Source organism: Acanthopagrus latus, chromosome 22 (assembly GCF_904848185.1).
Source record: "Acanthopagrus latus isolate v.2019 chromosome 22, fAcaLat1.1, whole genome shotgun sequence".
Taxonomy (NCBI): Eukaryota; Metazoa; Chordata; class Actinopteri; order Spariformes; family Sparidae; genus Acanthopagrus; species Acanthopagrus latus.
This window is the reverse complement of record NC_051060.1, coordinates 6,606,976-6,617,927: the sequence shown is the minus strand read 5'-3', so window position 1 is coordinate 6,617,927 and position 10,952 is coordinate 6,606,976. Positions and strand designations below refer to the sequence as shown.

Sequence of the window (10,952 nt, the reverse complement as noted above, 5' to 3'; positions counted from 1 at the left end):
TCTGAATAGCTAACCATAGTAAATATCTCAAAATAAATATAGTGGATTTAAAAAGCACCATTTTTGTTTTGTTTTATTAGTGTTTTGTTTTATTTTATTCTACTACCTAGTCAAAAACAGTCCCAGAGGTGCTTAAAATGACTGACAGCTCATCGTTCTACAGAACCGCTTCAGAAAGTCTAAACTCCCAGTGCAAACTAACCTGTCTGCCGCCGTCGACCTGTCAAGCTCACGGTTAATGTCATTGGTTTAAGAAACAGAGATAGGCGGGGCTAACAGCAGCAGCATCTATTATCTCGCGTGCTAAATGCGTGAAGACAAGGTAAATAAACAAACAAACAAAAAACATGGATATGACAGTGTGTTGAGCAGGAGTCCACCTTTGGCATTCTTAACAAGTATATTCACTGTGTTGCCGAACAAGAAATAAGTAAGTTTTCATGGAGAAGAGAGAAAATGTCGCTTTCAGTTGTGTAACTTGCCACAGTTGGTAATGTGCCAACGTTTTCCCGTCACTCGGGACAGAAGAGCCAAACTAGGGTCAGCCATTAAAGGCGTCAGAGTTAGCTAGCACCCTGCCAGCACACAGCAGAATTTGACGGTTATAAATAGCTCAAATTCCAAAAACAAAAACAACAAAAAAAGGTAACTTTTTCTTAAATGAAAAGAGAAACTGTAACGTACACATTTGGACGGCTGAAGTCGAGCATTTTTAAAGGCGGAATGTGAAACATTCAGTTTACCTGGCCAATTGGCCAGTTGATTTTAGGCAAGCCTAAAGCAAGGTAAGTTAATATGTACCGCACCTTTCAGGTATGAAGCAATTGAGAATGAATGGACCGACTGAAGAGAGAATATGAAAGGTAAAGAAATAAATTTTAAAAAAATGTAAATATGAGTCAAACAAGGTAAAAAACTAAAATAACCCAAACTCATGACTCATTTTGGTGCTAGCTCTTATTTGTCAACGCCCCCAACAAGTTTTCATTGGGTTTGCCAGGCAGAAACAAACTGACGTTGATTATGACAGTATTCTGCATATTTTGATAACAACAACAATCATAATTTTAATGATAATAATCTTTATGTATGTAACGCAACGTTACAGGATCCTTCTAGTGAATTAAAATACAATTCTGCACAGCTTCAGGCAATTAAACTTAGACAAATAGATAATGTAAATACACAATCCTAAGGCCAGTAAAAATACAGCCCTTAAGCAAGTAAATATACAACCCTAAAACAGGTGAATATACAACCCTAAAGCCAGTGAATATACAACCCTAAAGCTGAAAAATTTAAACATAAAAATCAATAGAGCCAGGACAATGACAAAAAATAGAAAATGCACACAACCTTTAAAGAATTTTGTAAAGCCATTTTATAAAATGTCTTTTTAAAAGTGGTTACAGATTTAGCCGACCTGATAATAATGAGTTGCAAAAGCCATCTTTGTTGGCTTTTGTTGTATTTGAATGTACATGCACTATTTTTGTGTCACATCCCCTTTGTTATCTTTAAAGTTACAGAAAACTTGAATTATGCTTTTTTCCCCCCATACTAATATGTTTAGACAGAGATTTTGAATGTTTGTGATAAACTGAAGGATTAAATGTTTGTGGCATGTGTTGATTGAATTTTCCTACTAGAATATGTTGCATTTTGCTGATAATATGTAGATACTTATTTAAGCGAAGTCACTGAATACTTTTTCCACCATTTGCAGGGAGCTGATGTTGCTCAGACGGTTCTGATAGCTCAACTGGTCAGGAAGCTGAAGCATGAATCTGTTCCCTTTGACAAGGCTTCCTATGATTCATTTGAGGTAAGGTATTTGTATTTTTACTGCAAGTAGATTTTAATGAAGGTACATCTTGAGGCTGACACTGCAGCATGTGAACTGGTTGTACTGTATGTGCAATGTTTTAAACTTAGAACCGAGCTTATTTTGAGTAGTTTTGAGTGTTTTGAGAGTGTTCAGAGACAGATTTATTTCATTCTCTCTGCAACATGGATGGAACGCAGCTTTTTGAAAATATGTTGCTAAGGCTTTACAAACCCCACCTTATGCACACTGGAAACAGACAAACAGACAAATGACAGCTACTCGGTTTAAACTCCAGATGGCGCACTAAGACAGGATAGATGTGTTTGCTCCTTGGGCTCGCCACATAAGAAGGATCATTTTTATTTTTGTTCCACATGTATTATTAATGACGCTGAGATGGAACCATGTGCTCTGTGGCGTGTCTGATAATTTATTGAAATAAAATGTGGGATAAATGACAGTTTTCTTCTTGTCAACTTGTGTTCATGTGACTGCAACAGAAAATAATCTTTCCTCCTCCCTCCCCTGGCATCCTCTCTCGTACTCCTCTTCTCTCAGGCTTTTCTCTCAGTTCCTCTCCTCCTCGTTTTTTCTTCTCACGTTCTAACTCCCGCTTTTCTCTTCACATCCTCTTCACCTCTTCTATTTTTTGCTCCCAATGTCGCTCCTCTCCTCCTCCTTAGCAAAGTTTTTTCTTTCCTGCCCTTTGTAGTCTCCTGTTTTCTCAGTCTAAAAATAACCAGATTAAAAATTGACCCATAATTAGTCACTACAGTTTAGACCAATCAACGCTAACACTGTTAAAAGAAAAGAACTGTACTTTAGTACAATTTGAGGTCAGCTACCATTTTCTGCTACTTTGTACTTGGATTTGAATACATTTTGGAGGCTAATACTGGACTTCACCGCATTCTTGTGATAACTTTAGTTACCAGTTACTTGTCTTTACTTCTACTCGAGTGTCACTTTTTGGTCTCTTTTTACAACACCGATGTGTGTGTATGTGTCATCGTCATGGCAAAATCTTCATAGAGCCACCTTATATAGCAGGAACAAACACACAAACGTTTTGAGTACTTTGACAAGTGTTAATATGTCTGTCCTTCTGTGAGCAGATTTTGTCAGCCTGATAGCGTCGCAGCAATTTAAGATACAGTCATGGAACTTGTGTCACCTGTGTAGTCATCAGTCAGAATGGCAACAACATGTTGCTGGGCGTTGCGGATGATGTTATCTCATTGCAAGCTGGTCTCCAGTCATGTTTTCACCCATGTCTGTTTTTTTTATGTTGGTTGGTTTGTCATTCACTCAACCAAGTTTTGGTTTGGAAACCGATAAAGGAACAGATCAAGGAATTTTTTTCTCATTACATTTAACATTGTGAGATAGTGCACATTCCAACATTTTTGTTAGTTACTCAGGGAATAATGCATGTATCGTGCTGAAAAAAGCAGGCATATTTAGGTGTTACGTATGAGTGAATACAAAACGGGACTGTTGGGCCTTGGACCGTCCTAGTATTCCAGCCGTGCTTCATTGGCCAGTACTGGGTGAATGATTTTTTAATTCTTATTTTTCCTTGTTTCCACTCTGTACTTATGGTTAAATATCTTAATATAAGTTGCAAAATGAACACTTGTTTGGACATTTATGTGTCTTTGTGTTTGTTTACTGTCTAATTTATAATTCACCTGCATTGCAATCAATTCACATTTTCCTTCATTAGATGTTGTTACTTTCACACCTTGTAGTTGATGGGGTGTGGTCATTTAGATTGTTTTAACCAATTAACACAATGCTTTTAGAGTCAAAGGGGCCTGAATGGTTGTAATCTCTGTCTTTTTTCCATTTTTAATTCTGTCCTTGTTTACTCTGCTTTCTCCTGCCCTGCTTTATCCTACTTTTGGGGGCTTATTTTAGTCCACAGTGATTATGTAATTTTCCCTTCTATTTTTTATTTGCCTTTGTCAGAGGCTTTAACAATACAAAAATCTGCATTTCTTTTTTTAATTTATCATTTATCAGTCATCATTTGGTCAAGAAAATAACTGAAACTGGTAAGATTAAGAATCAGTTTACTTGTCCAAATAGTTTTGGGGAATACGTTTTTTTCAAAAGAGAAATGGCCTAAATGACTGATTTTTCTTTAGGCCAAAACTAACTAAATAAACAGACTCTCTTTGTTTTCATGACGGAATAAAAAGAATAAACAAACTGACCTTAGGACAGGACAGTTTCATACTGTTTTACTTTGTTTATATTTGGACCATGCCACCTTTCTAGCTTCGTACAGTGTTCTGGGAACCTTATTTTCCTCCGAGAGCAGCTCATTAGTTCAGTTTTGGAAAAAAACAAATCATTCAAAGGCAACACAGAGACAGGGGTGATGTCCATTATTCAAGCTCTCCTATGGCCATTAAAAACGTGATTAATACACATAAATACTAGAAATTGTTACATGGAGCCCCTTTAACTAACAGATGAAGTATCTGCCATTTAGGGGGTTACCTTACATACAACTGAGCTGTCCATGCAGTAGAAAGTCAAATATTTCTTAAATTGAGAAAAAAGAAAAGGGGCGGTGCTATATCCTGTCAGTTTATTCAATTATGAAAAAGATAAATATTGTGGATCATTCCCTCATTGATATTGTAAATATTAGAATTTGGACTTTGTTTTCTTCTCCCAAACTGCATAGTAGCCATTTAAGTACATTTTGGGCTCATACATAGATAATCACTTTGACTATTCTATTCTGTTCTATTCTATTCTGTTCTCCTGTAGTGGAGCAGTTGTGGGTGTCGGCAGGTGGAGCTGCACGCTCTCCCATTCAAACCTCCAGGAGGGTCCAGGACACCCTCAGAGAAACACACTGATTCACACACAAACACACACGCACGTAAGCACGCACGCGCCCACGGCTGTCAGGCGTGTCAGAGAAGCGCTCGAGCCTCTGTGAGAGTTGAGAGTGTGTGAGAGAGAGAGCGCGCTCTGTGCTTAGTGTTTCGCCGTCTGCGGGACCGGACACACTTGTGCGTGTGAGTTAGTGCGGGTCGGCGGTTCAGCGCGGTTCTTTCATTTGTTTTGTCGCTTCTCTAAAATGGGATTCTGACAGCAGCCGGGCTGCGGGCGCCGCCGGCTCCTCCTGACCGGAAAATGAAGCGTCTCTGTCGGAGGCTGGCGGTGGCCGTGGCGGTGCTGGTGTGGCTGGGGGCACTGGTTTACCTGCTGGTGCTGAGCCGGAGGAAGCTGCCGGAGCTCGGTACCGGCGGAGGAGGAGGTGGAGGAGTCGCGGGAGGCGGAGACACAGCGTACAACCAGGTGAAGTAGAGACTCTGCCACCTCATCTGCCGTGTGTGTGTGTGAGTGACTTAAACTGAGTGTGTCCGAAAGAGAAATCGCTGATATTCCCGAAGGGACTTTGAGTGTGTCTGTGGAGTTCACTGTTGTCACGCTGCAGGCTGATCTTATGTAGTAATCCCATCCTAACGCTGTATGCCGTGTTCGAGGAGTATACAGGGACTCGTGGTTGGGTTTTGGTTGTTTTATTTACATCCCCGGTAGTGTGGCTCTGATGTCTGTGGAGTTTTCTCCCAAACCTTAAAGACAGTATGTGATTTAGTGGTGTAAAAGTATAGTAGAGTTCTTGAATAAATGCTGCCAGTTAGGACAACTGTTCGAAACTGAGTGGAACCAAACAAATAAGCAGGGAAATGCAGGCTACTTAAGCAAGGGCGTCACTTTGTGCTGAAAAGTCATTTTTCATCAGCATTTTCTTTTTAATTTTAAGGTGGATAGATATGTAATATTATGTATCTATATTATCCATCGTCTATATCCAATGACAGATAACTGTTTTCCTGCACATATTATAGACTGTTGCTTTGCCTTAGAACTGACCACTGTGCATATTAGGTCCTAGTTCAAAATGCTATTATTTTTCACACCAGAAGTGGCAGCAGCAGCAAAGCATTCATTCTCACTTGTTATATACACTGTTAAAAAAGTAAAAGTTTACTTTAAAAATCGTGGAAACCCATTACCTCAAAATGACCAGGTCATGACTCATTATTTTAAGTTGTTGTCAACTTAAATTTAGTAGTCGACTTTTCTTGGTAATTTCAAAGTATTTGATTTCCTTGTTTTAAAAAGAATATGATGACTGTCAGAGTTCACAGTGTTTCTTGGTTTTGAGAAGATTTCTAACATACTGTACTTCTAAAAAGCGATGAGGACTAAACTGACCATTTCAGAAAGTGGTGCGGAAATCTCCCCAGCGTCGAATTGTAAATTAAACCTACAGTATGCACTTAAGTATACTAGGGGAAGGACCAGTCCTGGTGCAACTAATTGATTTGATACTTTAGACTTTTTTTTATGTTTTGAAGATTCATTCTTAATATGCATCTAATTTAGTGGATTAAAAAGTACAATATTTCTTTCTCAAACTGAGGTAGTTAAGGTAAGAAATCTCACAAAATCCAAACATTAGATAACAAAAGGGGCCAAACGTGATGAGACTCAATTCAGGTGAATAAGTAAATTTAGGTATTTCTCCCTTGTGTTTCTCCCCCAGCTTCCAGTATAAACTAAAGGAAATCTGCTTTGTTTTCTGTGATATTTGAGCTCCCCGCCGTAGCAGGTTATTTAAAGCTATAATATTCTCTGCTCTATAGGTAATGATGTAATACTCTACTTGCATTTTTTTGTTTCCTATGATAATACTATATATGCTCTTCCTATAATACCCTATAATAATGTACCCACACATCCACTATAGGGCTCTTATAATCGTATAAAATCATTATCAGATTGCTGTGGCTCCTTTGAAGATAATTAGGTTCATTTTCGACCCAGCTTGGTTCCTGCGCCCAGTGTGCTCCGCTGGAAGTCTGTTATGCAAAAGACCTGCAGCATGTTAACTGTGGCTGGTGGGATAAATTGTATTGATCCTGCCTCTTTTACCTTGTTTTATTGAACTATCAGCGCACACACATATGAACTAAAAAATGCCAGAACAGAATACGTTTTTGAGAGACGCTTCTCTGTTGGAATACTGTGAGACGAGAGGACATAAAAAGTAATATAATGCATTACAGACACTATGTGTTCTTATAGAGATATTGGATGATTATAATAAGATTTCATAAAGTCGGTCTTTGCGACTGTAGACATTATTAGTGTGTGAGGATTCATATTAACAGCACAGTGAAGGTGAAGTATCCATGAAGGTCAGCAGCATGTTCCACTGCCACTTATATAAATAATGAAGCTTACTTACAGAACAAAATCTGAGTTTATTTCTTTATTTGTGAAAATCTTCCCAGTTCAGAGTGCTTAATGGGATAAATTCATTGAATATATCCAAGGCATCATGACAAAAGGTTTTTTAATCGATAGACTGCCATATAAAAGTTTGTGAGGTCTGCTGCATATTCAGCTTTTTCACCACACACCAAGACTCAGCAGTCAGTGTTGAGGTGTTAATGTAGTGACAGCAGAAATACATAAAATCTACAAAGAGCTGCACATAAAACTGGATAAAATCAGCTCTTTGTGTTCTGTGTAGTTAGTGTTCTGTGTAGTTATATGCATGTTCTTGTATCACAACATTATTTGTTGTATTGATCAGCATGCCGTGGCCTCTGACCTCCCTGAGCTCCTTGTTACCAGTTGCTTGTGATGCAGTTGATGTAGAAACTGAAACTCACTCTGGTTTCATGAGTTGTTTTGTATCTGAGCATCAGTTAAATGACTAAAATGTGAAATGCAAATGCACAGCAGTCACTGACTGAAAGCTTTTAGAAAGGTCTAAGTACACAGCATGAACACACATTACTGTAAGATCACCTGCAGTCAAAGCACGTGTGTGTTTATGTAACAGTCTGAGTTTGTGGTAGCTTTAGAGCTAGAGATGCTTTAAAAGAATCTGTGGTGATTCTTTAACTTTTCCTCTTGTACCAGCATCTGGTAGAGGCTTGAATCTTCAGTGCTCTCATGAATTGATTATGATTCAGCTGTCAACGAATAGAGTGCACGCAGTTCTCGATGCATCTCAATATCTTTTTATCATGTATCATTTGAAATCAGACTACAATGGTTTACAATACAAAAAGCTGCATCATTTCAGTACCAGTCTCTGTGACCCAACCCACGACATAAACATTACAAAAACAAAATGTTCATCTCGCTACAGTTCGTGACACATACTCTGTTATCTACGAAAACATCATTTTCACATAGCAGCTCTAACCCCTTGATTCCACCTGGCACGTCTCTGTTACATGGTGTGTATGACACTGTTTTGTTCCATCTTCCACACGACTTCATATCCAACAGGGAGCGTTTCAGGAGCGGATTGTCATGCCTGCATTATGTTGTTGAGTCGATCAGACTGTGTTTATTTCAGCATTTTTCCTTGATTTCTTGGCTTCTACTGTGGTTGAGTTGACCTGTGTCTGTTTTAAGTGTGTTTATTGTTAATATTTCTAACTTTGTTGTGCTGAGCAGCCATAGTCTCCCCTGGATACATATAGATATTGTGAAAATTGACTGGATGCACAATACTGTTCAGCTGACTTCCTGTCTGGCTACTTGAAGATGTTAGCCTCAAGTGAGTACTGGAAACACTAGGGCTGCACGATACTGGAAAAAACTGACATTGCAATTTTATTTTTAACCCTACGATATATATTGTGATAGTAAAAATACAGGAATTTTCATCAGATGACCTGAATAGCACTTTATATAATGCTGCACTGCTGCTATCTTGTGGATAAATAACATGCACTGATCTTACTTGTTTTTGTCGTACTGAGCTGTGTGGTACCGATGTAAAAGATCAAACTAATTAGTTGTGTTGCCTCTTGTTGTGGCAACAGATGCAAGGTACTTCTGACACAGAACTTGTGTTTGGTCAATATCATCCTTCTTGTAGCCAAAATAATTCCAGATAAATGACGTTGCTTTTCTTTTTGGCACCAAGTCTTCGTATTTGGAGATTTTCTCTTGTTCCTTGCTCATTTTTCAATCTTGTTACCAGCAACTCACTCCATGTGCAGGGGCGTGGTCTGCTTCAGCACACTGAATTAGAACCAATGTGATTGGTGGATCGCTGTACATGCAGAGTCTATGCGCAGCGATGCAGAGTCTGCATGCACAGTGTGTGAAATTAGATGAGTTCATTTGCCTCCTACATCGTAAGCCCTGCAATGTAACTGTTGCGCACACGTACATCACGATGGCGATGCTCAAACGATATATATCATGCAGCTCTAGCTAACATGGTTATTAACTGTTGTTAGACAGAACTTACTTACGTTGTGTCCTATCCAGTTTGCTTGCGAAAAGGGACAAAACATCCAACATGTGCCCAGATGGCCATTTTAAAAATAATGGGTTTGGTTTTTATTTTTCTATGTCACCTTAACCAAAGGTTTCGCCTTAATTCAAAGCAAGACACTTTGTAATTATTCCAATCCTTAGCTTTATGATTACATACCCACAAAACATTCACATTATTCTCAGCTATTCTTCATATTTTGTGCTAATTAGTAAATCCCATGCTTATACTCCATATTAAGAGGATGAATGATAAGTGATAAACAGCCCTAGTAGGGCTGGGCGATAAAACCATCTCAATCACTTTCACATTTTTTTTTCTATGATAACAGTAATAAATTGATGACATTTATTTTCGATAAAGTTTTTTTTTTTTTTAACTCTGTTTTCCTCTACCTAGAAAGACACTACACGAACAGCCAATCACACAGCAAAGAAACAAATGCTCACAACTCACAACAACTCAGAATGAAGATGTTGAGCCTACACAAGAGAATGAGCAGTCCAACTAGAGAAACCAAGTGCGAGGAATCAAAGACGAAGAAACTGAAACCAATGCAAGGTCACACCACTTTGCTTGTTTTTAAATAGTTCAGCTACCTGAAGTCTGACAAATGACAGTTCAGTATAGTACCTCTAAAATGTTTGAGACATGTTTGGAACAAGCAAACATAAAGCCATTTGGGTGGTTGGTTCTGTTGAATGTTTTTAATCTAGTATCTATAAATTTAACATTATGATTATTGTTAATAATATATTGTGATAATTATTTGACATTGATCAATATAAAACAACATGTAACACTTTTGGCCGTAACGCCCAGCCCTAAGCTCTAGTCAAAAATGTCAAAATATCGACACATTTCGATTATGTATATTTAAAACTGTTTCAGTACCCTTTTCCGTAGTATCAATACACAGGTACCAACTGCACTCTCTGGCTTTCTCTTCTCTCGAGGTTAGGCGAGGTGCCACATGCACTGCTGCAGTGTCCACATAATCCTGCCCCCTCCCTCTATTTTTGTCTTGCTTTCTATTGTTTTTATTTAATATCATCTTCTCTAATCTTATCCTAGCTTCCTTTTTCTAGTTAGAATTCTTAAATGAATGAATAGCTCTGAATAGACTGCAACATTCGTCTTTTTTTCTCATTATGTGGGGAATTCAAAGGCAGTCAGATCATGAAAACAAAGACAACAAAGTCAGAGTAGACAGGGATAACATGAGCAAGGCGGAAACACTGAGAGCAGCAAAAAAGTCTGTTACATAATGGGTCTAACCACTACAGGGACGTTGCTGTGCGGGCAGCTGATGGGGACAGGTGTTGTGGTCTTTAGTGGACAGGTGAGGAAGGGCAGATTCGGAGTGACTGTGTTAAGAAATCTTTGCTGCCTCCCACTCTGTTTCTGTGACAAAAGGCAAATCTCCTGACAATGAGATCGCAGGCAGTGAGGGATGAGCAGAGCAGAGGCTAAGGTTAGTTTAAAAACACAACCAAAATGGTGTGTCGCTGCTTGCCTCAATAGGCAATATTATAGCAAAATGCCAGCGCAGCTGTTAGTGCTGTTCCCCCACAGCAAGAAGGTCCTGGATTCCAGACCTGGCTGGGGCAGGCTGTGCAGATTTTGCGTGTTTTGTCAGCATGGGTTCTCCCCAATCCAGAAGACAAACTTAGGTTACTCTAAATTGTCTGTAGGTATGAATGTGAGCGTGACTGGTTGTTTGTCCCTATATGTCAGCCTGAGTCTACCCCAACATCGCCCAATTACTGCTAGGATTGGCTC

General features: G+C 38.9%; 1 protein-coding gene across 6 annotated transcripts in view; it reads left to right on the top strand.

Moving 5' to 3' along the window:
- The first annotated feature begins 292 nt into the window (after positions 1–292).
- galnt14 (UDP-N-acetyl-alpha-D-galactosamine:polypeptide N-acetylgalactosaminyltransferase 14 (GalNAc-T14)) overlaps positions 293–10,952 on the top strand; it is a 189,248-nt gene continuing 178,588 nt past the window's right edge. The window contains exons 1-2 of one of the 6 annotated variants that reach the window (XM_037087297.1): positions 293–322; positions 1,727–1,825. In XM_037087297.1, the coding sequence (XP_036943192.1) occupies positions 308–322; positions 1,727–1,825 (114 nt within the window). In that variant the 5' untranslated portion in view covers positions 293–307. Of the gene's footprint in view, positions 431–507; positions 646–671; positions 786–1,726; positions 1,826–4,737; positions 5,150–10,952 lie in introns of those variants that run through there. The other 5 variants (XM_037087298.1, XM_037087299.1, XM_037087300.1 and 2 more) reach the window with 5 other exon arrangements.